Here is a 23,600-nt window from a genome sequence, read left to right on the forward strand (position 1 = left end):
CTACTTTTGTATTTGTATCTGTATTTGGCCAACAGAAGCTTACCTAATACACTGCTCCCTTGTTGCAATTCAGTGCAGGCTGATCCACTGGTCACATTTTCTTCCACTTCCCCATTGGTGCGCAAGTCTGGTCCAAGGACAATGCCATGTTTCTGTAAGAATTATTTTATGGTTAAATGATTGTTCCAGTCTATTTTTAGCTTAATGGTCATGACATTGGCACATGAGGGGTTTCTAAGGCATATGTGAGGGGTTTCTAAGGGGTATGAGAAGGTACGTGAGGGTATGAAATGGTTTTCTTCTGAAGTATCACATGGTGTTGGAGTAAAGACAAATCAGTGTTCACTCCCCCCCCTTTCTTCTTTTTTTTTTTTTTACAATTTAAATGAAAACATTACATGCTGGATGAAATGCAATTCAATCTACCAGGTAAATATACTTTAAAATTAAAGCAGCATCTGTCTAAATGCCATATATCTTTGCATTTAACCGTGTACATTTACCCTTAAAATGTCTTTGAGTTGAACCACCTCATCCCGGAGTTCATCCCGCTCATTTCGAATGGCATCAGAAAACTCCTTCTGTCTTTCTAAGGCCTGAGAAGAACCCAAAAGTGTTTTGGCAAAGATGAAGCAGTATACTTATATACATACATAAATGTGTACACACACTTATTTATTACAACCTTTTCAGACAATATGACAATACTTGTCATATATGTCAATGTTCTGAGTTAATGTGTTCTTGACTCATTAGATGAATAGCCTCGTGTAGCATACCCCAATTTTTTTATCCTTCCATTCAATAGTTTCCTGCAGGTCAGAAATCTCCCTAACAAAGCCCTCTTGTTTGATGTGTAAATGACGTATCTCCTGGTGGAAGTATGAAGCAGTATGGAAACCAAAGCATAAGGAGAGAAGGAAGCAGAAGGAGGAGCATAGAAGGAAGGGAGAATGCAAAAGATCAAAAGACAAAAGTGTTTTAAATGGTAATGAGTTTAAGAGAACTATTTCAGTACAGTCACAGACACAGTACTCACAGTCAGGAGCTCTTCACTTTGTTTCAATGCTTCTTTTTGCTCGCTGAACTGAAACTGGAGTATACTGTGGGCATGCTTCTCTCGCTCCAGATCCTGAAAGGATGGTACATCGCTTTAAAAAGGGTGTACAAAAGAGCTATTTCTTCTAATTTATATAGTGAATGCTATTGGCAGGGTGACCTTTCAGTGTAATGTATAAAATCATCACTTTTTATGGTGCCATTTTCATTGCTCACCTTTTACTGTATTTTTATTTATTTGATTAAATTTTAGTTCTTTATTTACTTTTTTCACTCCATCATAAAGTTAGTGATCCATGATGAATGACTGTGGAATGTACAGGCTTGTGTTGGGAGGACTGCTGGGGAGGGAAGGGGATATAGAAATATTCCAAAATATTGTTCATTTTAATGATCTTCACTGAATGCCAATAAAGTCTGAACCTTCCTGTTAGCTCAAACCAGTTAGGCCATACTCCTCTGACCTCACTCTTCAACAAGCTGTTTCCACCTACAGAACTGTGTAATATTTTTTGTCATTTATGTTTTTCGCCACCATTCTGTGTACAAAGATTTTCCCCTCCATTCTGATTTGCTGATGGAGGAGCTTTCACGGCACACAACCTCGTTTTGAGGTTTAAGTTCTCACTTGCATAGTCACATGACCATACTATACTGTATAAAATGCCTCTATAAAGATGATCTTAACGGCATCTTAATGTTGTTTTAATTTACCTAGACAAGTCAATGTTCAGAGCACTGTTTAATGGATCAAAATTTTATGCACTACCAAAAACAATAAATTCTGAAAGAAATTAACTTTCTTAAAGTAGAACAACTTGGATCCAGTGTAACTAATGTTATTGTAGCTGAATGTCCACAAATCCCCACATCCACACTCTAAAATCTATTTTTTGGATTTTGCAAAGTTTTACATAGATATTATTTGATTCCATGCAATATCATATCTGCAATAATCTAAGATGGAATGGCTGCGAGTGAGATACTAACATCAGCATTGTCTGTCACTTCCAAGATCAATGATTTGACGGCTACTGTAGAAACAGTCTCCGCCCAACCACTATCAGCTGCTTATAGTACTCTTATCAGTCTTTTTTTAGGCATGGCCATTTACAACTAGTTCTTTAGGCTTAAGAACATAGAGCATAGATCATATTTGACTCTTCATCATCATCGCTGTGCAGTCAACAAAAAGACACCAGAACTGGACACTGCTTCTCTGAGATGATCAATGGTAAGGCAGTGAAAATTAGCTGCTGTTAGGCATTCTACAGCTGTGTGTAGTGGGAATCATCAGCTAACCACAATGTGTGTGGTACATTACAAGACTCAGGTCTACTAGGATGTGGATGACAGGGCATGTGTAAGCTGAGGAATGACTCACAGAGGGAGAAAATAAATGTTCAGTTTATCGCCAGCTTTGGAGGACAGGTTATACCTGTAGCTCCGACACAGCCTACTACACAGGTTGTACATAATGGTGTACATAATGGTCCTTATCATGGTGTACATAAGGACCAATGCATACGAAGTGTGAACAATGGGAACAATGACCATGGACATTGGTATTTGTATCAGATGCCATGTCATAAGTCGCTTCTGACGTTGTTCTTGTCATGTGTGCACAAAAGAAGTTAGCCAGGTGACCATAACTTTCCCTGGCAATTAGGAAAGGTGAAATAGATCAGTTAAATACATATTTTTGCAAATTCACCACTGAACCTATAGATAGTTAGAAGTTAATTATAAAAAATGAGTTTGGCTTTAATCAAGCACTATTATAATCGGGCAGAAATTCTATAATAAAGACATTTAGCAGACAAATGGTTAGAAAGCAGGCAAATACAGTCATGTGAATAATGAAATAAATACACCCCATGGAAATTGTTGCCTTTTTTGACGTATTTTGCCAAGCAAACATTTTATCCTCTCTGAAACAGTGCTTATTAATAAAGTTGATATACTTGAGAAAAAACACAAGGAAAATTAGTTTTTTTCCATTGTTTATTTAACATAAATTTCGATAGATGTAATATTCTTCTGTGGAAAAAGTAAATACACCTGTTATAACTTGTAGGCATTTTGCATAATTATCCACCAATCTCGGACATCAGCTTGCTGGAATTTTTGACCACTCCTCCATGAAATATTCTTTCATTTTCAAGATGTGTGAGGGTTTTCTTGCATACTCCCATTTAAAATCCCCCCCCAATATTTCAATCGGATTCAAATCTGGGTTTTGACAAGACCATTCCAGAACCCTTAATTTCTTCTTTTTGAGCCATTCCTTGGTGGATTTGCTAGTATGCTTAGGACAATTATCCTGTTGAAAAGTCCACTTTCAAAACTTCAACTTTTGGACAGATGGCCTCACATTATCTTCAAGCACTCTTGGATATGATGCAGAATTCATAGTTGAATCAATGAATGCAAACTCTCCAGTCCATGAGGCAGCAACGCAACCCCAAACCATGACATTTCCACCACTGTGCTTCACAGGTGCTATGAGGTGCTTTTCCTGAAAAGCTGTCTTTGGTCTGCACTAAACATGTCCGCTGTTACTGTGGCCAAACAACTCTATCTTTGCTTCGTCTGGTCAGAGCACATTATTCCAAAAGGCCTGGTCTTTGCATATATGCTCATTGGCAAACTGTAGTATTGCAAAGGCTTTTTCCTGGCATGCAGGTCAAATCTCTTTCTGACTGTAGACGCATGCACTTTAACACCAACAGTTGCAAGACTTATTAGCAGATCTTGTGATGAAATTTTGGGGTACGTGGAGACTTCTTTTTGCATCAGACAGTCTGCTCCTGGGCTGAATCTGCTGGGACGGCCAGTCCTGGACAAATAGGCAGTTGTTTGAAATCTGCACCATTTGTAGATTATTTTCCTTACAGTGGAATGATGTATTTCAAATAATTTGGAGATCTTTTTAAATTCCTTGCCAGACTCATAGGTACCCACAACCTTTTTTCTGAAGGCCTTACAGAACTCTTTAGATCTTGGCATGATGACACCACACACACACACCTCAATAGCAAAGGGAACACCAGACACTAGATATGAGAGGGGTATAAATAAGACAGGTTCCACCTGCTCTCCCTAAGCAGGTTCTAATCACTGGCACCCAATCTTTAACACCTGATTCTAATGTTATTGATTTGAAGGTGTGATAAATGTGGAGGGTGTACTTACTTTTTCCATGTGACTGATCTAATGATTTTTTTTGTTAATTTAAATTGTGAAAATTACTGCAATATGTCAATTTTGTGCACCATTTAATAGAGTGTATCAACTTTATTAATAGGCACTGTTTCAAAGAGAATCAAATGCTTGCTTGTCCAAATGTGTCAAAAATATTTCCATAGAGTGTACCTATTTTTTCACATGACTGTACATCTTTTTTGAAATCACACATTTCAGCATAAAATATAAGATGACCGTGTGAGTAAAGCTTTTATCGACTAATATAAGCACGCCACAAAATCATTAGAAGATTCTATCTTATGGCTAAATACAAACACTTTGTATGAGTTTTTGTTTGGTATTGGGTAGTATTTGGGTTTGGTTTTGAAGTGAGAGCTGCTTGCTTTGGCTTGGCAACATTCCTACAGACAAACCCTGAAATGTACATGCACACACACACACCCATCTGCAGTGCAAGGTCATGGTGCTGTGTGCGCGTAAAAGTTGATTAGCGCCATTTCCCATTTTTTAACTGATCCATAATGTGATCCTCACAGGAACACCCAACTATAAAAATACTATTAATCATGTGACCCTAACTCTGATTAAAACATACCTTACTCTTCTCCTCACACTCTCGCCGAGTCTCAGCCAAAAGCTCCTCCAGCTCCATCAGAGAGTCTTTCAAAGTGTCCACCTCATACATCAGATTGGATTTCTCATTATCCAACTGAGCATTGGACACCATGGCCTTGCGATATTTCCCCTCCATGTCTGCCAGAGAATCCTAAAAGTGATATAAAAGCATGAGCATTGTTTAATCACAAGCACACATATTTCATTACAGAATTATAAAGTAGATGCAAATACACACTGACACAATGAAAGGCATGAGCAGAGATCTGCAGTGTGTATTTAAGGCCATAAACATGACAGAAAGAAGAAAGTCAGGCTAAAGACTGCTAAAATTAGGCTTATAACACAAGGTAATGGAAAATTATAATGGAAAATCCATGAATAGCAATGTACACATCTTAATAATGATGTGTACACTGCTACACAATTACCATATTTTTGTAGACGCTAAGAGTTGTAAGTTATACTACAAAGGGGATCATTTGTTAGGGGCTTTGAGGTCGGTGTGCAACTGTACCATAGTCTGCTCCTCAAATAGTTTTTTTTGCTGCTAACATTACAGTGAAAGCCCACCATGCCAGCAGAAATTGGCATTATAATAATGGTATTGATTTGACAAACAAAAAGTTATTTAAATGAATTATGTGGCCTCAAAAAAGAAAAACTGCAATAACTAAAAACACACTTTTTTTTAATATTTTTTTTTTTTATATAAATACACGTGTTAGTTTCCACATTGCCCTGACTGTGCAGTGTACCTTGATTTCTTTGAGGCTTTGCATGTACTTGGCCTCCACATCATGGATCTGATCCTTAAGTTCATGAATCTCCTAAATAAACAGTATGGAAGAGTGAGAGGGAAGAGGTTAAAGAAATTAGTTTAACGTGAGGCAGCAGTGATGAGACAGGCAACAGACAGACTCATTTGCAAAGAATAATATATTACGACCTATAAGAGCACATTGAACAGGGGAAAAATGACAAGTATAACAATAATGAGTAAACTTTATATAAAATGCTATTTTCTGGCCTGCCCTAGCTGTAGTCAATGCAGAAGTATTCAGATCTTACTTATAATGTTCAGGTATACAACTACAAATTATCATGATCCAGTCTGTTGCTTCTTCTACACATTCTATGTACAACCCATGGCAAGAATTATTGACTCACCACACTTAGATGTTCAACCTACTTTTTTTACTTTGTAAAAAAATATTTTTGTTTAATAGCTGAACATTCCGGCTTCGTGAAACATACCTCAAACAAGTTAAATGAATTTATTTTAATTAACGGCATTAATTAATCAAGTAGGGGAAAAAAATTATGGAAATCTCCTTGTATTTTGCATTTCTAAAATAAATACCAGCACAAGTCTAAAAATGCAATTTAGTCTGCAGTTAAAAGAGAGTGCTTACAGAACTTAACTTTGGACTTTTTGAAAGGAAGCGTGGCCCCAACAATAGAGTTGTCAATTGAAACAGTGGAAAGGATTATAAAACTACTTCAAGAAGGGAAATCCAACAGGGGGTGTTGCAAAAGATGTTGGTTGTTCCCAGTCAGCTGTGTCAAAAATTTGGTGCAAGTATATACAAAATGGGAAGGTTATAAAAGGAAAACATACAGGTGGACCAAGGAAGACATCAAAGCATCAGGATTGAAAACTCAAAGCAATATGCCTTGAAAATAGAAAATGCACAACAAAACAAATGAAAAACAAATGAGCGTTAACAGGAGTCAATGTCTGCGATAGAATTGTAAGAAATCGGCTGAATGAAATGGGATTTACGTATAGAAAAGCCAAACGCAAACCAGCACTAACACATAAACTGAAGAAAACAATGTTACAGTGGGCTAAAGTGAAGCAATCATGGAGTGTGGATGATTGGGTGAAAGTGATATTCAGTGATGAATCACAAATCTGAATTGGTCAAGGAGATGATGCTTTGTCTGAGATGAACTTTTGTCTGGTGCTGTTCTAATGAAAGATATAAAGATGACAGAAAGAAAACAATCAAATTTCCCCACTCATTTATGATATGGGGTTTCATGTCAGGTAAAGGACCAGGGGAGACCTCAGCAGTCAATGCACAGGTGTATACTGAAATGGTGGACACTTTTCTCATTACATCGATAGAAAGTAGATTTGGTGATGAAGTAATTTTTCAAAATGATAATGAATCTGACTACAAAGCAAAGAGTGTTAAAGCTTTTCTTCAGGAAAGATAAATCAACTCAATGACATGACCAGCAAACAGTCCAGATCTCAATCCCACAGGGTTGCACAATTAATCGAATAATGTTCTCGATTACGATTTTGCCTGCCCACGATTACATGAACATGACTGACTGCGATACTGACGTTTAAAGTTCGTCCTCCGCTCATAGAAAACTCTGCTGCAGATCAAATCAAGCGCTTCCTAAACTTACAGCCAATCACCATAGAGCAGCTCAGGGATGACATCATTTTGTATGCCAAAACCCGGAAATGGTGTTAGCATTTTAGAGCTCGTGCTGTGAGCTTCGCTTCAGGTTTCAGAGCGAGCGTGCTCCAGCGCTTGCGCTAGGGGAAATCATGACACTAACAAGTTGCTAAATGGGACTACAGACGATGTCGGGGACATTAAATGTCATCACGCCTTACAGGAAAAAACTTTGCAGATAAACTGGATCAGGTATGCTGTGCACAATCCCCCCCCCCAAAAAAACATGGACGATCCATAGAGTAAATCTGTATTATGGAAAATGTTTTAAATCAAGTTTGGAAAAGTTGTGGGAAGTTTGGTGATGGTGACGTTGAAGTCGCGCGAATGTGGTGTAGTTTGTTTATAGCATACGGTTAGCTGTTTATTTTGGGCGATTGTATTTAGGCTTCAAACTTCATAAAAGTGGTGTTCATTTGTGAAAATGATCTTGATGGATAAAACATGTTAGTATTGTAAACTTTTGTTGATCACAGAGATTATTTTTTGTGATAATCCAAAAGCCTATGGGAAAATCCTATTGGGTTTTTTGTCGAGGGAACCAGTGTGATGATAACTTCCGGGTTCCGGTAGAAAATGACGTCATCCCTACACCTCTCTATTGGGTGATTTGGCTGAGTCTCTCCTCTTGTAGACACCGTTATTGCCTTTTTTGCATAGGCTGAATTGTTTTCATTTGGTTGCATATTGTTATATTGGATTGTATATTTTCATTTGGTTGATGTCATTTTTATTTTTACTTATCCTATATTTTGGGTGCAATTTTATTTATATTTTGCTTCTACAAGATGATGCACTTTAAGGACCAGTCTAATTTAATGCAAAGATTTGTACATTAGCAGGAATGTAGCACAACATGGAGGTGAAAGCAGCTGTCTGTTTATTTAAATGTGAAAGTGCAATAAAAATATGTTGTCCCTAAAATCAATGAATAATCGTGAAAAATAATCCTGATCTCAATATTGATCAAAAATAATCGTGATTATCATTTTGGCCATAATTGTGCAGCCCTACAATCCCATTAAAATTTATTTAAAGACTCCATCCTGCAAAGCTGATTTGCTATTTGAGAAAGTTGAAAACAGCTTGATGGGGATATAGTTTTTACTGTTTTTCATTAGCGAAGTCCATGCCTCAAAGATTTCAGGCCGTCATAAAAGCCTGAGGAGGAGCAGCAACAAAATACTAATTGTGATTTTTTTTGTCGATGATTCCATATTTTTTCCCCTCAATTTGATCTGGGTAAAAAAGCCATTAATTAAAACAATTTCATTAAATTTGTTTGAGGTATGTTTCACAAAGCCAGAATATTCAGATATTAAACAAAAATTGTTTTGTGTCATATTTGTGATTTGTTTATTTGCTACAAATTAAAAAAGCCGGGTGAACAACAAATGATCACTTTTGCCAGGAGCTGTACTAAAGTAAATAGTGAGACTTTCAGCCTCATATTTTATTTCCTGTAAATTCTGGTTTGGTAAAACTTACACTGCCCTCTAGTGTACACACTCCTATCAGAATGTTGAAAGATACCCATGTTAACATTCGCGTACTAGGGCAGAATTTACAGCAGCCCTTCATCTTTGCTGGAAGTTAACACGATACACTACAAATAGTAATCAACTCACTTTACTTCAGACCACTTCAGCAGATGTACATACAGAGCACACTCTAAACATACAGCGCAGAACACAGGCAAGATTATTATCAGATTATTATAAATCTCAACACACCTACACTCACACAACACATTGTCTACTAGGAGCCAGGAATGTGTTGTATGCATGTGAATAGTAATGAGCATATAATTTTATACTGCCACAGAAAAAAGTCCACACTCCACTTAAGATAAACCATGGAAGATGAAAATTGTCTGTTGAGAAAATATGGAAAAAAAACAACAACTTTATTACTCCTATTGATTACAACACAGAATGGGGTATACTAGTCTATATGTTCCCAACCTTGTGGTCACAGGTTTTTACTACTGAGTACTATGAAGATAAACTTGAATTATGGAATATTAAAATAATAACTATCCATCCAATAATTAAATTACCTTTAACACCTCATTAACCTATGATAATTATTCAATTTGTAGCTTCCCTTAAGCCTACTTTACACCAGACCTCAGTGCCACCACACCCAACACACTTACACTTCAACCAAACATCAACCTTCTATAAAGGACAGTGGAACAATGGAAAGAAAGCATGTTTTCTTTGTTTAGGTTTTATTTTATGTGCATGCTGTGCCTGCTAGAAATCGGACAAAATACAACATTAATGCTATATGTTGCAGCGTATGCCCCTTATCTAAACAGCTCAGCTATATTTCAGGCTGTGTCTTGCTGAAGCAGTGTGTGCTCTGGCATTAATAATTCTTCATAAAAAATGTAATTCAATTACATTTGTTTAGTTATGTTAACAATGGACACTGTCACAAAGCAGCTTTACAGAAACATATACATTACAGATATACATTTTAAATGTATAAATTTATCCATAATGAGAAAGCCAGAGGCAACGATGGCAAGGAAACAGTTCCTGAGATAACATTTATATACAGTGCTCTCCACTAATATTGGTACCCTTGGTAAATATGAGCAAAGAAGGCTGTGAAAAATTGTCTATCGTTTACCCTTTTGATCTTTTGTTAAAAAAAAAATTAAAAATCACAAAAATACTCTCATGGATATCAAACAATTGCAAACACAACACAGGTTTATCAAAAATATATATTTGTTAAATATATGTGTGCAACAATTATTGGCACCCCGATGAATTCATATGAGAAAAATATATGTGAAGCATATTCCCACTGATATTTTACATTCTTTAGTACACCTGGGTGACTAAGAACAGGAAATTGTTCAACCATGACTTCCTGTTTCACAGGGGTATAAATATGAGGTAACACATAGGCCAAATTCCCTTAGTCATTCATAACAATGGGTAAGACGAAGGAATATAGCTGTGATGTGCGGCAAAAGGTTTGTTGAGCTTCACAAAATGGGAAGTGGCTATAAGAAAATAGCACAAGCATTGACAATGCCCATTTCCACCATCAGGGCAATAATTAAGACGTTCCAGTCAACTGGAAATGTTATGAATCAACCTGGAAGAGGACGTGTGTTTATACTGTCTCAACGCACTGTGAAGAGGATGGTTCGAGGGGCTAAAAAATCTCCAAGGATCACAGCACAAAGTATTGACTAAAAGGGTGCCAATAACTCTTGGACACCTATATTTAACAAAGATGTAGATTTTCGGATAAACCTGTGCTTTGTTTGCAATTGTTTGATATCTATGAGAGCAGAGTATTTTTGTGAATTTTTTTAACAAAAAGGTTAAACAATAAAAAAACAATTTTTCACAACCTTCTTTGCTCATATTTACCAAGGGTGCCAATATTAGTGGAGGGCACTGTGTGTGTGTGTGTGTGTGTGTGTGTATATATTTAATAGTAGTAATTTTAAATAAATAAATAAATAAATAAATAAATAAATAAATAAATAAATGTGTATGAATGTATACACACACACACACACACACACACACACACACACACACAAATACATACACACACAATTACTTACATACATACAGTGGGGGGAAATAAGTATTTCACGTGTCAACATTTTTTTCAGTAAATATATTTCCAATGAGGCTATTCACATGAAATTTTCACCAGAAATCAGTATTAACTGAAGAAATCTGGAGTTCACGACATTAAAGTCCATAAATAAAGTTGTGTGTAATAAAGTGCAATGACACCACGCAAGACTCCATTACTAAAGAAAAGGCATGTTGAAGCTCGTTTAAAGTTTGCTACGACTCATTTGGAAAAGCCTATGAAATACTGGAAGAGTGTAGTCTGGTCAGACGAGAGCAAAATTGAACTTTTTACCAACAGTGAAGTTTGGAGGTGGAAGTATCATTGTGTGGGGCTGTTTTTCATCGCATGGTACTGGCAGACTTCATATAATTGAAGGAACGATGAAAAAAAAAATCAAGGTCTTAGAATGTCAATCACCTGACTTGAATCCAATTGAACAAGATTTAAAGACTATGTTTAGAAGAATGGGCCAAAATCACACCTGAATACTGCAACCAATTAATTTCTTCATACAGGAAGCATCTTGAAGCTGTCATTACAAACAAAGGCTTCTTCACAAAGTATTAAATAAATTTCAGTTAGAATGTTCAATAATTTTTTCCTGTCATTTCGCTTAATTACACATAACTTTATTTATGTTGTGAATTCTATATATCTGTGGATTTCTTGAGTTAATACTGATTTGTGAATAGCCTCACTGGAAATATATTTACTGAAAGAAATGTTGATGCATTCAAAACTTATGTCACCCACTATATATTTAATTCATATATATATATATATATATATATATATATATATATATATATATATATATATATACACATATATACATATATACATATATATATACATATATACATATATATATACATATATATATATATATATATATATATATATATATACACATATACACACATATATATATATATATATATATATATATATATATATATATATATATATATATATATAAAAATCTGACCGTTAGTACAGATATTTGCACATTATATTACTAGAGCAGTGCAAGAAAGCACAGAAATGAATGATCCACTCTCCACATGCTTGATGCGTGAAGGCCACAGCCAGTGTAAACATCCTGGACACTTCACAAAGCTGGGCTTTATGGAGAGTGGTGAGTAAAAACGGCATTCTTGAAAAAAGTAATATTAAAAATGCAAGGCCTGCAGTTGCCTTGCATACAGAGAGACAGAAGTACTTTCAGTGTGTGTCTCATTCTTGAAGGTAAATGAAAGGAGGAAAATAAGTCTCTCAGATAGCGTTTTAAGTCTCAGACTGAAATGTGTGTGGCTAGTGCCATAATATTTTAACTCCTAGTGGCTCTCACAAGGTGGGTTTTTGCATCAAACACAAAGAGGGCACAAAATCACAAGTGATGAACAATAATCTTAAGAGCTGCCTACCTATCAGGCCAGTTTAACTTTATAGTAGATGCCCTGTCTCACAGCAGTCCTGCGCCACTGGGTTTGGGAAATTCACAGGGAGGTAGTTGAGCTAATGTAAAACACCTACAGTTGAGCCCTGTTTTGTTTTGTTTTTTTATGGCCGTTCTATGCCTGCTATGTAACAGACCCATCAGAATAGCTGTCTGAGATGAACAGTTCACTGTAGCACAGCAGACCAACACCTTGAGATTATGGGTCTGAGCCCCAACATACTAGCATGTGCACTGCAATAAGTCAGACACTTGTGATTACCTGTGCTCTGTCTACAGTGAGGGAAAAAAGTATTTGATCCCCTGCTGATTTTGTACGTTTGCCCACTGACAAAGAAATGATCAGTCTATAATTTTAATGGTAGATTTATTTGAACAGTGAGAGTCAGAATAACAACAAAAAAATCCAGAAAAATGCATGTCAAAAATGTTATAAATTGATTTGCATTTTAATGAGGGAAATAAGTATTTGACCCCTCTGCAAAACATGACTTAGTACTTGGTGGCAAAACCCTTGTTGGCAATCACAGAGGTCAGACGTTTCTTGTAGTTGGCCACCAGGTTTGCACACATCTCAGGAGGGATTTTGTCCCACTCCTCTTTGCAGATCTTCTCCAAGTCATTAAGGTTTCGAGGCTGACGTTTGGCAACTCGAACCTTCAGCTCCCTCCACAGATTTTCTATGGGATTAAGGTCTGGAGACTGGCTAGGCCACTCCAGGACCTTAATGTGCTTCTTCTTGAGCCACTCCTTTGTTGCCTTGGCCGTGTGTTTTGGGTCATTGTCATGCTGGAATACCCATCCATGACCCATTTTCAATGCTCTGGCTGAGGGAAGGAGGTTCTCACCCAAGATTTGACCGTACATGGCCCCGTCCATCGTCCCTTTGATGCGGTGAAGTTCTCCTGTCGCCTTAGCAGAAAAACACCCCCAAAGCATAATGTTTCCACCTCCATGTTTGACGGTGGGGATGGTGTTATTTGGGTCATAGGCAGCATTCCTCCTCCTCCAAACACGGCGAGTTAAGTTGATGCCAAAGGGCTCCATTTTGGTCTCATCTGACCACAACACTTTCACCCAGTTGTCCTCTGAATCATTCAGATGTTGATTGGCAGTCTTCAGACGGGCATGTATATGTGCTTTCTTGAGCAGGGGGACCTTGCGGGCGCTGCAGGATTTCAGTCCTTCACGGCGTAGTGTGTTACCAATTGTTTTCTTGGTGACTATGGTCCCAGCTGCCTTGAGATCATTGACAAGATCCTCCCGTGTAGTTCTTGGCTGATTCCTCACTGTTCTCATGATCGTTGCAACTCCACAAGGTGAGATCTTGCATGGAGTCCCAGGCCGAGGGAGATTGACAGTTCTTTTGTGTTTCTTCCATTTGCGAATAATCGCACCAACTGTTGTCACCTTCTCACCAAGCTGCTTGGCAATGGTCTTGTAGCCCATTCCAGACTTGTGTAGGTCTACAATCTTGTCCCTGACATCCTTGGAGAGCTCTTTGGTCTTGGCCATGGTGGAGAGTTTGGAATCTGATTGCTTGATTGCTTCTGTGGACAGGTGTCTTTTATACAGGTAACAAGCTGAGATTAGGAGCACTCCCTTTAAGAGTGTGTTCCTAATCTCAGCTCGTTACCTGTATAAAAGACACCTGGGAGCCAGAAATCTTTCTGATTGAGAGGGGGTCAAATACTTATTTCCCTCATTAAAATGCAAATCAATTTATAACATTTTTGACATGCGTTTTTCTGGATTTTCTTGTTGTTATTCTGTCTCTCACTGTTCAAATAAATCTACCATTAAAATTATAGACTGATCATTTTTTTGTCAGTGGGCAAACGTACAAAATCAGCAGGAGATCAAATACTTCTTTCCCTCACTGTATGTGCCAGTTGTATGCAGAAAAGTGGTGTGTACTATAATGCAAAACACTGTAATAAACATAATCTTGCACCATGAGCACTGTTTGGAATTTGGAGTTGACTAGAATCAGCTCTGGGTCTATCCTAAAAGTGTACATAGCAGCATTATCTGTGCAACAGGGACAGATTAACAGTTTGCTGTTTGGAGTGCATAAATAATCCAAAACCTTTCATAAAGAAGCAGAACATCTCTAGCCTCCACACAAATCAGTGATTTCACAGTGGGACCTGAAGTTGGCGTTAAACAGTTTGTATAACTTGCCATATGAACCAATTAAAGACACAAATATAAAGTGGCTTATGCAAGAAAAACATTTTTACTGGCCACCACAATGGCCAAACAAATTGGTAAATGTCATGCATTGATGGACAATGTAATGTCTGTGTTAGGGATAGAGATGTCACGAGAACCGATACTTCGGTACCAACATTCTTAAAACGTGACGGTACTTGTTTTTCTGCAATAGCATATGTACCCTTGTTAATGAAGGTACCGAGGTTGCAATTCTTCCGGAACTGATGTGGGCAGCAAAACTGTAAAGAGGAAAGGTGGTAGGAGTCAAATATGGAAATACTTCGCATTCGAGGCGGATGACAACAAACATATAATTGTTGCTCTGAAGCCGGTGTGCAACTGATGCTATCGTTCATTTCAAACAAAGCGAGGAAACACTTGGAATTTGGCGAAGCACCTGAAAGACAGTCCTATATTATGCTTGTTTCAGGCAGGTGGCGTTGTAGCCGTGAAACCAGCTAATGTTATGCTCCATGTGATGTTTGCGATAGCCAGTTATTTGTTAACGATGCTAAAGCACTGCAATTTAAACTAATGCTTGCATTCAGAGTATAAGGGGTGTGTGTGTGCATGCGTGTGTGCGCGCGCATGTGTACGTGTGTATGCACGTGGGCGCAAGCGTTTAGGAGTGCACCTTAGTACTTGTAGCCTACACTGTTTTATTAGTCATTGGCAGACAGTGTTTGATAACTAAGATATCTCACTCTCTCACTTTTTGCCAGTATCAGCCAGAGGAGGATGTCCACCAGGAGAGTTTTTAATTGTATTTTATTTTATTTTATTTTATTTTTAAACCACACCGTGGTATTGACTTTGGTATCGAGTATCGTGTACTTTTGGTGGTATCTGTACCGACTACTAGATTTTTGCTACCGTGACATCCCTAGTTAGGGATAGCAGTTCAAATATTCCACATTGTGGCTGGACCAAAGGTACTGACACCATGGTATGTTGTTAAACTTATCAACATATCTTCTCCTGCTGATGACAATGTTCCCATGTTATTATCTACATTCACCAGATTTTACAGACTGAATGCTGCTGAGGTTCAGTGATTCTCGCCCTCAACAGAAAGCATTACCTGAATATTGAGTGATTCTTATGCCCAATCAAGAGCAGTATCAATACTTGATTTTCATTCTTGTGATTGTCATTCTCAATAGCATATAGTATGGTAAAGTATGGTAATATAAAGTATGATACAACTGTGATCCTTGGAGAAATTTTACACTCGAGTTCTCATCCATCTTTACCAATACTTTTGGAACTGACTGCATAAGTCTTAAATGACTAAACAAAAGAGTGTGAGACAGCATCGGTTAAAGTAGTAACCTATAAAGTAGGTACCTTAATATCCTGTATGGATGCCTCTGTATCTGCAGTGACAGATGAACTGCCACTTCCTTTGCGTGAGGAAGCCCCGCCCAGTGAAGTCAGAGTGGCATTGGATAAAGTAGATGCTCGAGAGGAACCCTAAAAAACAAAAACAATGAATCCATGAATTACATCAGTCAGTTACAGATGCTAATACCAACCTTTCATTAAATCTTTTTTTTTTTATATATATATGAGCATGATATGAGCAAAAACCAAGAAGAAAAATATATTTGCTAACCTTCTCAAAAAAATCTCTGTCCAATGAGTCATCCAACTGTAAGCAGAACATCAAAAAAATGCAGTCAAGACAACATATACTCACAGATGTATGTAAATATCAAATAGTTTCTCAACATGAGAAGCGAATGACGGACATTTTTCAGGTATTAACAAAAGTGTACGCTCTAGGCTTAGTAGATTGTGTGCACTACAGTGGGTATAGAAAATATTCACAACCTTTCAAAATATTCTCATTTTGTTTACTTTACAGCCTCAAATGAAAACACACACAAAAAAGAATTTTTCCAGCTTTATTTTCAACAGTTTCAGTAGTGTTAAAGTAAGGGATCTGGCTAGGACATGCAAGGACATTCATCTTTTTCTCTTTTAGCCAGTGTATGTTCAATTTGGTGGTGTGCTTCAGGTCATGCTGAAAGGTGAAACTTATTCCCATCCTCAACTTTCTGGCAGCAGGTTTGTCAAGAACTTATCAGTATTTAGCTCCATCCGTTGTCATTTCTATCCTGACAATTACCCCAGTCTTTGCTAAAAAGAAACACTCCCACAACAGGATGCTACCACCACCATTTCTTGAGGAGTGTCTTTTTTCTTGAAACCCTCCCATACAAGTCAGATTTGTGGAGAATTTGTGAAGCTGTCACATGCACACAATGACCATTCTTTGCCATAAAGTCCTCTAACTCCTTCAAAGTTGCAATTAAAGTGCCTTGCCACCTATAGTACATTGTTTGCTTTTAATAACACAACTAACAACTGTAATACACTAGGAATAGATCTGTTATTTCTGAACTAAACAAAATAATTACAGTACAATTGTGGTGTAAACCTCTAAACTTGTGCAATAAAGATGGTGATTACTTTCACCTGATTAAGTTACAAATTATGCTCTAAGGGGGTGATCTTTTATCAACCAAATTTACTGTAGTTTTTATTTATTTATTAAATTATCTTTTCATAAATGCTGCTATTTTTCCTTTTGCCAGGATGTTGTATTGTGGAAGTAAATGAAGTTGGGAAAAATCCTGTCTATGTGTGTCCTCATTTCAGGCTGTAAAAAGGTGAACATTTTGAAAGGGGGTCATTCTTTTCTATACCCACTGTACCATTATCCATTCATGCCCCATACCTATTGCCAACTGAAGGAGGTGCGGCCAGAAATATGCACCATGTGTTATGTACACATTATGTCATTACAGCAAAAATAAATAAATACCTAAGGCTAGTTACAAGTGGGCTGCTAGTCACTAGAACTAGAATTTAGTCAGTTATTTTGGATTAAGTGCCTGTTAATAATGTCAGTATAGCTTATAAAACTGAACTGTAGATAAACCCAACATTGAATTCTTGTATAGTAAAGTAGCCCTGATAAGCACATTTCATTTCCTTAATTTATGGGGGATTCATGTTTTGAGAGTGGAGACATTCCATGAATTGAAGGCTAGGATGGCTTTTTCAGCACAGACAAGGGAAGCTACAACACACCAAAGAAAGATGTTTTGTTGCTCTGCTTCCAAGTTAGACAACATAGGCTATTAAGGTCCATATGATACAAAATAGGCTAATAGGAACCAAATGCTACGAGATACAACACAAATTATTTGTCAATCTTAAAGCTGCAGAAACCACGTTTTTCAGACTAAATGTCAAATGTAATGGTCGGAAACCTATGGCTCGGGGGCCACACGTGGCTTTTTGACAAAAATCATGTGGCTCGCCAGGTCTCTCACCCTTCACCAACATATGATCATTAAAAACTTAGACACATCACTAGAGATCAGTTTCCTACAGAAAATGCAAAGTCAATTACAATTCCTTTGTGGTACAGCCTACCGAAGTTAATGAAAAGTCTTAAAAATGACGTATTTCAAGTTGTTCTGGCCAATGCACGTATGCAGTGCTGTGCGCACATCACAACACCAATGAAAGGCAAACTACTTACATTTCTATAGTAACCTCTCACGCTCAGATTCAAGCAGCTACCTAGTTAGTTTGTGGAGATGGCGAAAAGAAAGAATTCAGCGGAGCATCGAAAATTTCAAAGTGACTGGACTAAAACATATGCCTTTATTGAAAGCTCTGGTGTTCTGCTTTGTCTGATTTGCACAGAACGTATTGCCTTGTTAAAAAATAAATAAATAAATTATATATATATATATATATATATATATATATATATATATATATATATATATATATATATATATATATATATATATATATAAAAAGAGGCATTTCGAAACCCACCATGCAGCTTTTGAAACAATTTCCGGAACAACGAGAAAATCGTTCAGAATATAAAAACACGCACCCCTATCAGCCCGAACAGTGCATGATGGCATGTCAGATGGAGAGGGTACAAATCAAAGATATAAATAAGGTAGCTTTTTTCCTCTTACGCTAGATCAATTTACACTTGTAATATTGCACAGCTAAGCATTGTTGGGTGCTATGTACCTGGCAACATAATACATGAAGAAAGTCTGTGTTTTGTTCGTCAGACACTCACAACATTGAAGATGTTTTATGCTGCTCAGGTGGAAACTCAACCTCAACGTGAAAGCCCTGCACAATTAATTCCTTATTGCACTGTTTCCTATCGTTTGTTGCATATTTGTTTGTTTTTGAGCTGTCTGTGGACCTAAATAAAGTTATTGGTATTGAAATGTTATTGAAAAACCGTGTTAGTGAAAAATTTAGTTTTTGCAATGGCTGTTTCAAAAAAATGCATTAACAGAAAAAAGGTTCCCAACCCCTGTGGTCTAAATGTCTGGCTTGACAGCCATCGTGATAGATTCCATCTCTCGACAGTTCTTGATACTATTCTTAATTGTCTCATGCCTAGTATGTTCTTCCCATTCCATGCAGACTTTGTATTCTCAGTTTTCATAAAGTAAGTGTTTCATGCAAATAATAAAAACAATATGACCATCCAGCATGCAAGACACAAATACAACAATACCATGCAGCCAGAGTGCAATCACCAAACTCCGGTTTCAGCTGGATCATATTATTCTGAAACCATTATTTTATTTCACGCCATAAAAAAAATACTGTCACACACACAGCTGTTTGCCACTCACGTTTGGCATGTCAGGAATGGTCACATGATCCAAGTCTCTGGAAAGGCCACTGCTGCTAGCTGCCTTTCGCAAAATACTGGCCACTGAGCTGCTGCTATTTTCCTGGAAACCACCAGGAGACACCAAAAATATATACAGACACAAACACAGAGATTTAGCTACAGGACCAACTATAGAGACCTATGCAATCACACAGACAGGCTATGATAGAGTTTCCGTCACATTATATGTCTCTTGTGGCGAAATTCACTATATTTGTGACAGAATTTCAGACTTTCCTGCACAACACAAACATAACTAGAGGTGAAAGATGGCTAAAATGACTTATTTTTCTTCAGAGGAGAATAAAACAAAGTGAGTTAAATAAGCAGTGATCCATATGTACATTCCCCCAAACCGCTGATTCCAATTAAACTGGCAGAAAACTTACCAAGTTTGCATTTTCCTGACATACATATTTATCTCATGTACAACCCTCTCCCTATAGAGTGACTCAAAGCATTTAAGAGCACACAAGCCAAGCGGTTCTTCACAGCTGCTTGGGGAAAAGGATCCCTGGGTGTTTTATCAGAAGAATGAGTTCTGTAATTTTAGGGAGGGCAAGTCAATATCGGCTAGCTAACTCAAATTTGCTACTACTGTGATAAAACTGTGATTGTGCAAAATTCTGTTGCTAGGATCCTGGCTGGTATCAGGAGAAATGAACACATCACTCCAATACTGAAGTCCTTGCACTGGCTCCCGGTCAGGTTTCATATTGATTTTAAAATCCTTATGCTCACATAAGTATCTGTCTGCGCTATTAACTTTATATACTCCCAAGCATCATTTGCTCTCCTCTCGAACTGGTTTACTGGCTGTCCCACAGACACCGTTGCGATCTGTAGGGGACAGGGCTTTCTCGTCCTATGCTCCTAGACTCTGGAATGCACTCCCTGCTCATATTAGAGATGTACCAAATTTGATCATTTTTTAAATCTAACCTAAAAACTAATTTTTATAGGTTAGTTTTTCATAATGGTTTTAACCAATTTTGTATTCAAGCCTGTTTTTTGATTTTGTATGTTTTCTGTTTTTATTTGTGTATTTTTTTATGTTCTTGGTATTTTCTCGTTGTGCCTTGAAAAGGCGCTTTAAAGGCGCTATATAAAAATAAAGTTTATTATTATTATTAATATAATAATAAACATAACAGTTGTCGAGAACATAGCATGATGGGTAAAATAGCTAGCTAGATGTGGTTAAGAAATGCAGCTTGGGAGCTCGTGAGATCCTTGCACAGCTAATATGGCTAATGTTAGTTCACTTCTTAAAGCAATAACATTAGCTAATTCAGGATAGTGTTAACTAGATGGCATATCCTAAGTGCTCGTTACACAGTCAGGGGTGCCGCTTTATGGTGATGATCTACGTATATGGCAAAATAAAAAGTGAATCCTTTAATTCTTTAATGGTTATTGCTACCAATAGTACACTAAATTGGAGGCATCTCCTTAGTGAGGTCAGCCTCCTATTCGGTCCTCAGAATGGAAACAATTATACAAATGTCACACTAAATGCTAGAATAAGTTTCACCATAAACTCTGATGCCTGAATGAGGTGCATACAAGACACCGGTAAATATGACTAGAAGATGAGTGACACTCTGACTGAAATGGAAGCTCACCACTGGGCTTGCACATCTGGAACTCGCCCTGGATGATGTTCTGGAGCTTGAGCCCAAATGGCCACTATACTCAGACAACTAGGGAAACGTGAACACATGCACACACTTCATTTACTGAGACCAAAAATAAGGCTAGGGTTACTTGGGTCAACTGCAGCATTTTGGTAAATGGTGATTTTTCCAAACAATCCCTCATTGAGATGCACCGATCCAACAGAGTCCAGAATTTTAACATCAAATTAGCTGTTTCCAATCTGTTTCAAATTGTTATTTAGAAAACATTAGAAAAAGATATCACAATACCCATCTCAGAAAGCATATTCTAAAATAATTTATGATATTGATAGTCATATTGCCCAGATCATGAACAGAAGCTGGCAAAGAGCAGGGAAGCTGGTATCAGATCTGAATCAGCCGAGAAGCTGATTCTTACTCGGAGTATTAGAGGGAAAATGAAATGGTGCGTCCCTACTCTGGAAACATTTAAAAATAGAAAACAATTTAATGGATTAAACTGATTAAAGCTAACAAATAAAGGGTGACATTAACACAATGACACACACATGCTCACATTTTTAACGTAATATTGCAATGGCAAGAATACATGCACACATGGGCAAAAGTTTGTGGATACCTGACCATCAGACCCATATGTCCTTGTTGAACATCCCATTCCAGATTTAGTCCCCCTTGCTGTTATAAGAAGCTCCACTCTTCTGGGAAGGCTTGCCGCTAGATTTTGGAGCATGGGTGTGGGGGTGTGTTCATTCGGATAAAAGAGCATTAATGAGGTCAGGCAGTGATGTTTGGTGAGGAGGTCTGGTGTGCAGTCGGCATTCCAGTTCATCCCAAAGGTTTTCAGTTGGGTTGAAGTCAGGTTTCTGTGCAGCACACTCGAGTTCTCCACTCCAACCTTGGCAAACTGGAGCTTGCTTTGTGCACGGGGCATTGTCACGCTGGAACAGGTTTGGGTCTCCAGTGAAGGAAAATCTACAAATACATTCTAGACTATTGTGTGCTTCCAACTTTGAGGCAACAGAAGAATGACATATGGGTCTGATGTTCAGGTGTCCACAAATTTTTGTCCATATAATGTTGAACGTTAAATTGTCATGTTGAATTCCCAAATCTGATTGGGTAGAAGGTGTTAATTAATTTTCTTTATACCGCAGTAATAATGAATTCTCGAATCAGAAAGCACATTCAATTTTTTTACAACAGCACAACTCTGACAGTAGTTCCAGCTACTCATTGTAATACATTATTGCTCTTATAGTAACAGCTTATTCACAGGGACTTGTATGGAGGATGCTGCACATACTCCAAGTCTAATAAAAACAGATTAAAAAAATACTCTCGTTTAACAAAGAAAAACATGTAATAATTGATACTGTGAAGACTCATTTATGTATCATTTATTAAAGGAGTCTTGAATGGCAGTGCTTTATAACAGCCAGTAACTTTTCTCAGAGATTCTTCAGGACAGAGGACTTTGCGTGTGGCTTCTAGGAAACATGACAAGCTGCATTTTTCTGTTTTATAAACTTTAAGAAAGAGACTTAAAAGAGGGGCTGGTGTCTGAATGACTCTTCATAGCTGCAATAAGTGATAATTGGAACTAACTTGGTTTGCAGATATTCATTAACATTAAATATAACAACAAATGGGTAAAAAGTCATTCATTAATAAATGAAAAATTTTAATCATTGGCAAATCACTGTGCTATAAGAGGAATAACGTGATGGAATGTGCTGTTACGGTAAAATCAACTTCAGGGTGGTAATTCAACCTTGAGTCAGGTCTTATCACATGACCCCGTTGGGCATAATTTTCCTATAAAAGTATTCCCCCCAATAGTTATATTCCTTACATGATGTCCATTGATGCAAAATAATGATTTTTTTTTTTTTTTTTTTGCAAAACAAGCACTGTTAGTTTTCACACAAGGAAAAGATATCTTTCTTACAGTACGGGTACTGGAGCGCAGAGAGTTACTGCAGAGACTGTTTTCATATAAAGATCCCTAATAAGAATGAAAGAAACATGTGAGAACAGAGAGAAAACATACACAAATACACTCTTTGGCTGATTATTAGCGCTTGATTTGATCTGCAGCAGAGTTTTCTATGAGCGGAGGACGAACTTTAAACGTCAATAACGCAAGCAATCATGTTCATGTAATCGTGAGCAATCAAAATCGTAATCGAGATCGATATTCGATTAATTGTACAGCCCTAGTTTGACGTAACTCCAAAATGTCACAATAAATTTTGTGGCCATTGTAAGTGCTCTCAAAACATCTATGGAATGCCACATGAGAGCATTTGAAGACAATACTAAATACACAAATATAACAACTAATTAATTAATATTGTTGTGCCTATAAAGACCATTAATAGGGTTTTTTTTTTTATCTGAGGAGATAGGACGAGACAGCATTTTAATCACATTTCTTATTTTATTGGATGATTTTAAAAGGCCAAAGTTATGAGCTACACTGCTTAAAGTAGTCTATGACATAGCAAATGCATACTAAATTAACTTTTCATTCAAATAAAGGTCATGTTCTCTTTACTGAAGAA

At 37.2% G+C, this 23,600-nt stretch overlaps 1 protein-coding gene across 13 annotated transcripts in view; it reads right to left on the reverse strand.

Annotated features, from left to right (window-relative positions):
- Positions 1 to 23,600, reverse strand: part of lrrfip1a (leucine rich repeat (in FLII) interacting protein 1a) — a 65,108-nt gene that overhangs the window by 10,795 nt on the left and 30,713 nt on the right. For 6 of the 13 annotated variants that reach the window (XM_053626308.1, XM_053626309.1, XM_053626311.1 and 3 more), the window contains 8 exons: positions 16,271 to 16,306; positions 16,003 to 16,128; positions 5,640 to 5,711; positions 4,862 to 5,032; positions 1,040 to 1,132; positions 780 to 872; positions 504 to 596; positions 44 to 152 (listed from right to left, as the gene is read on the reverse strand). In XM_053626308.1, the coding sequence (XP_053482283.1) occupies positions 44 to 152; positions 504 to 596; positions 780 to 872; positions 1,040 to 1,132; positions 4,862 to 5,032; positions 5,640 to 5,711; positions 16,003 to 16,128; positions 16,271 to 16,306 (793 nt within the window). Of the gene's footprint in view, positions 1 to 43; positions 153 to 503; positions 597 to 779; positions 873 to 1,039; positions 1,133 to 4,861; positions 5,033 to 5,639; positions 5,712 to 16,002; positions 16,129 to 16,270; positions 16,307 to 19,352; positions 19,455 to 21,018; positions 21,097 to 22,984; positions 23,042 to 23,600 lie in introns of all 13 variants that reach the window. The other 7 variants (XM_053626315.1, XM_053626303.1, XM_053626302.1 and 4 more) reach the window with 4 other exon arrangements.

The sequence above is a fragment of the Ictalurus furcatus genome, chromosome 6, assembly GCF_023375685.1.
Source record: "Ictalurus furcatus strain D&B chromosome 6, Billie_1.0, whole genome shotgun sequence".
In the NCBI taxonomy this organism is placed as follows: domain Eukaryota; kingdom Metazoa; phylum Chordata; class Actinopteri; order Siluriformes; family Ictaluridae; genus Ictalurus; species Ictalurus furcatus.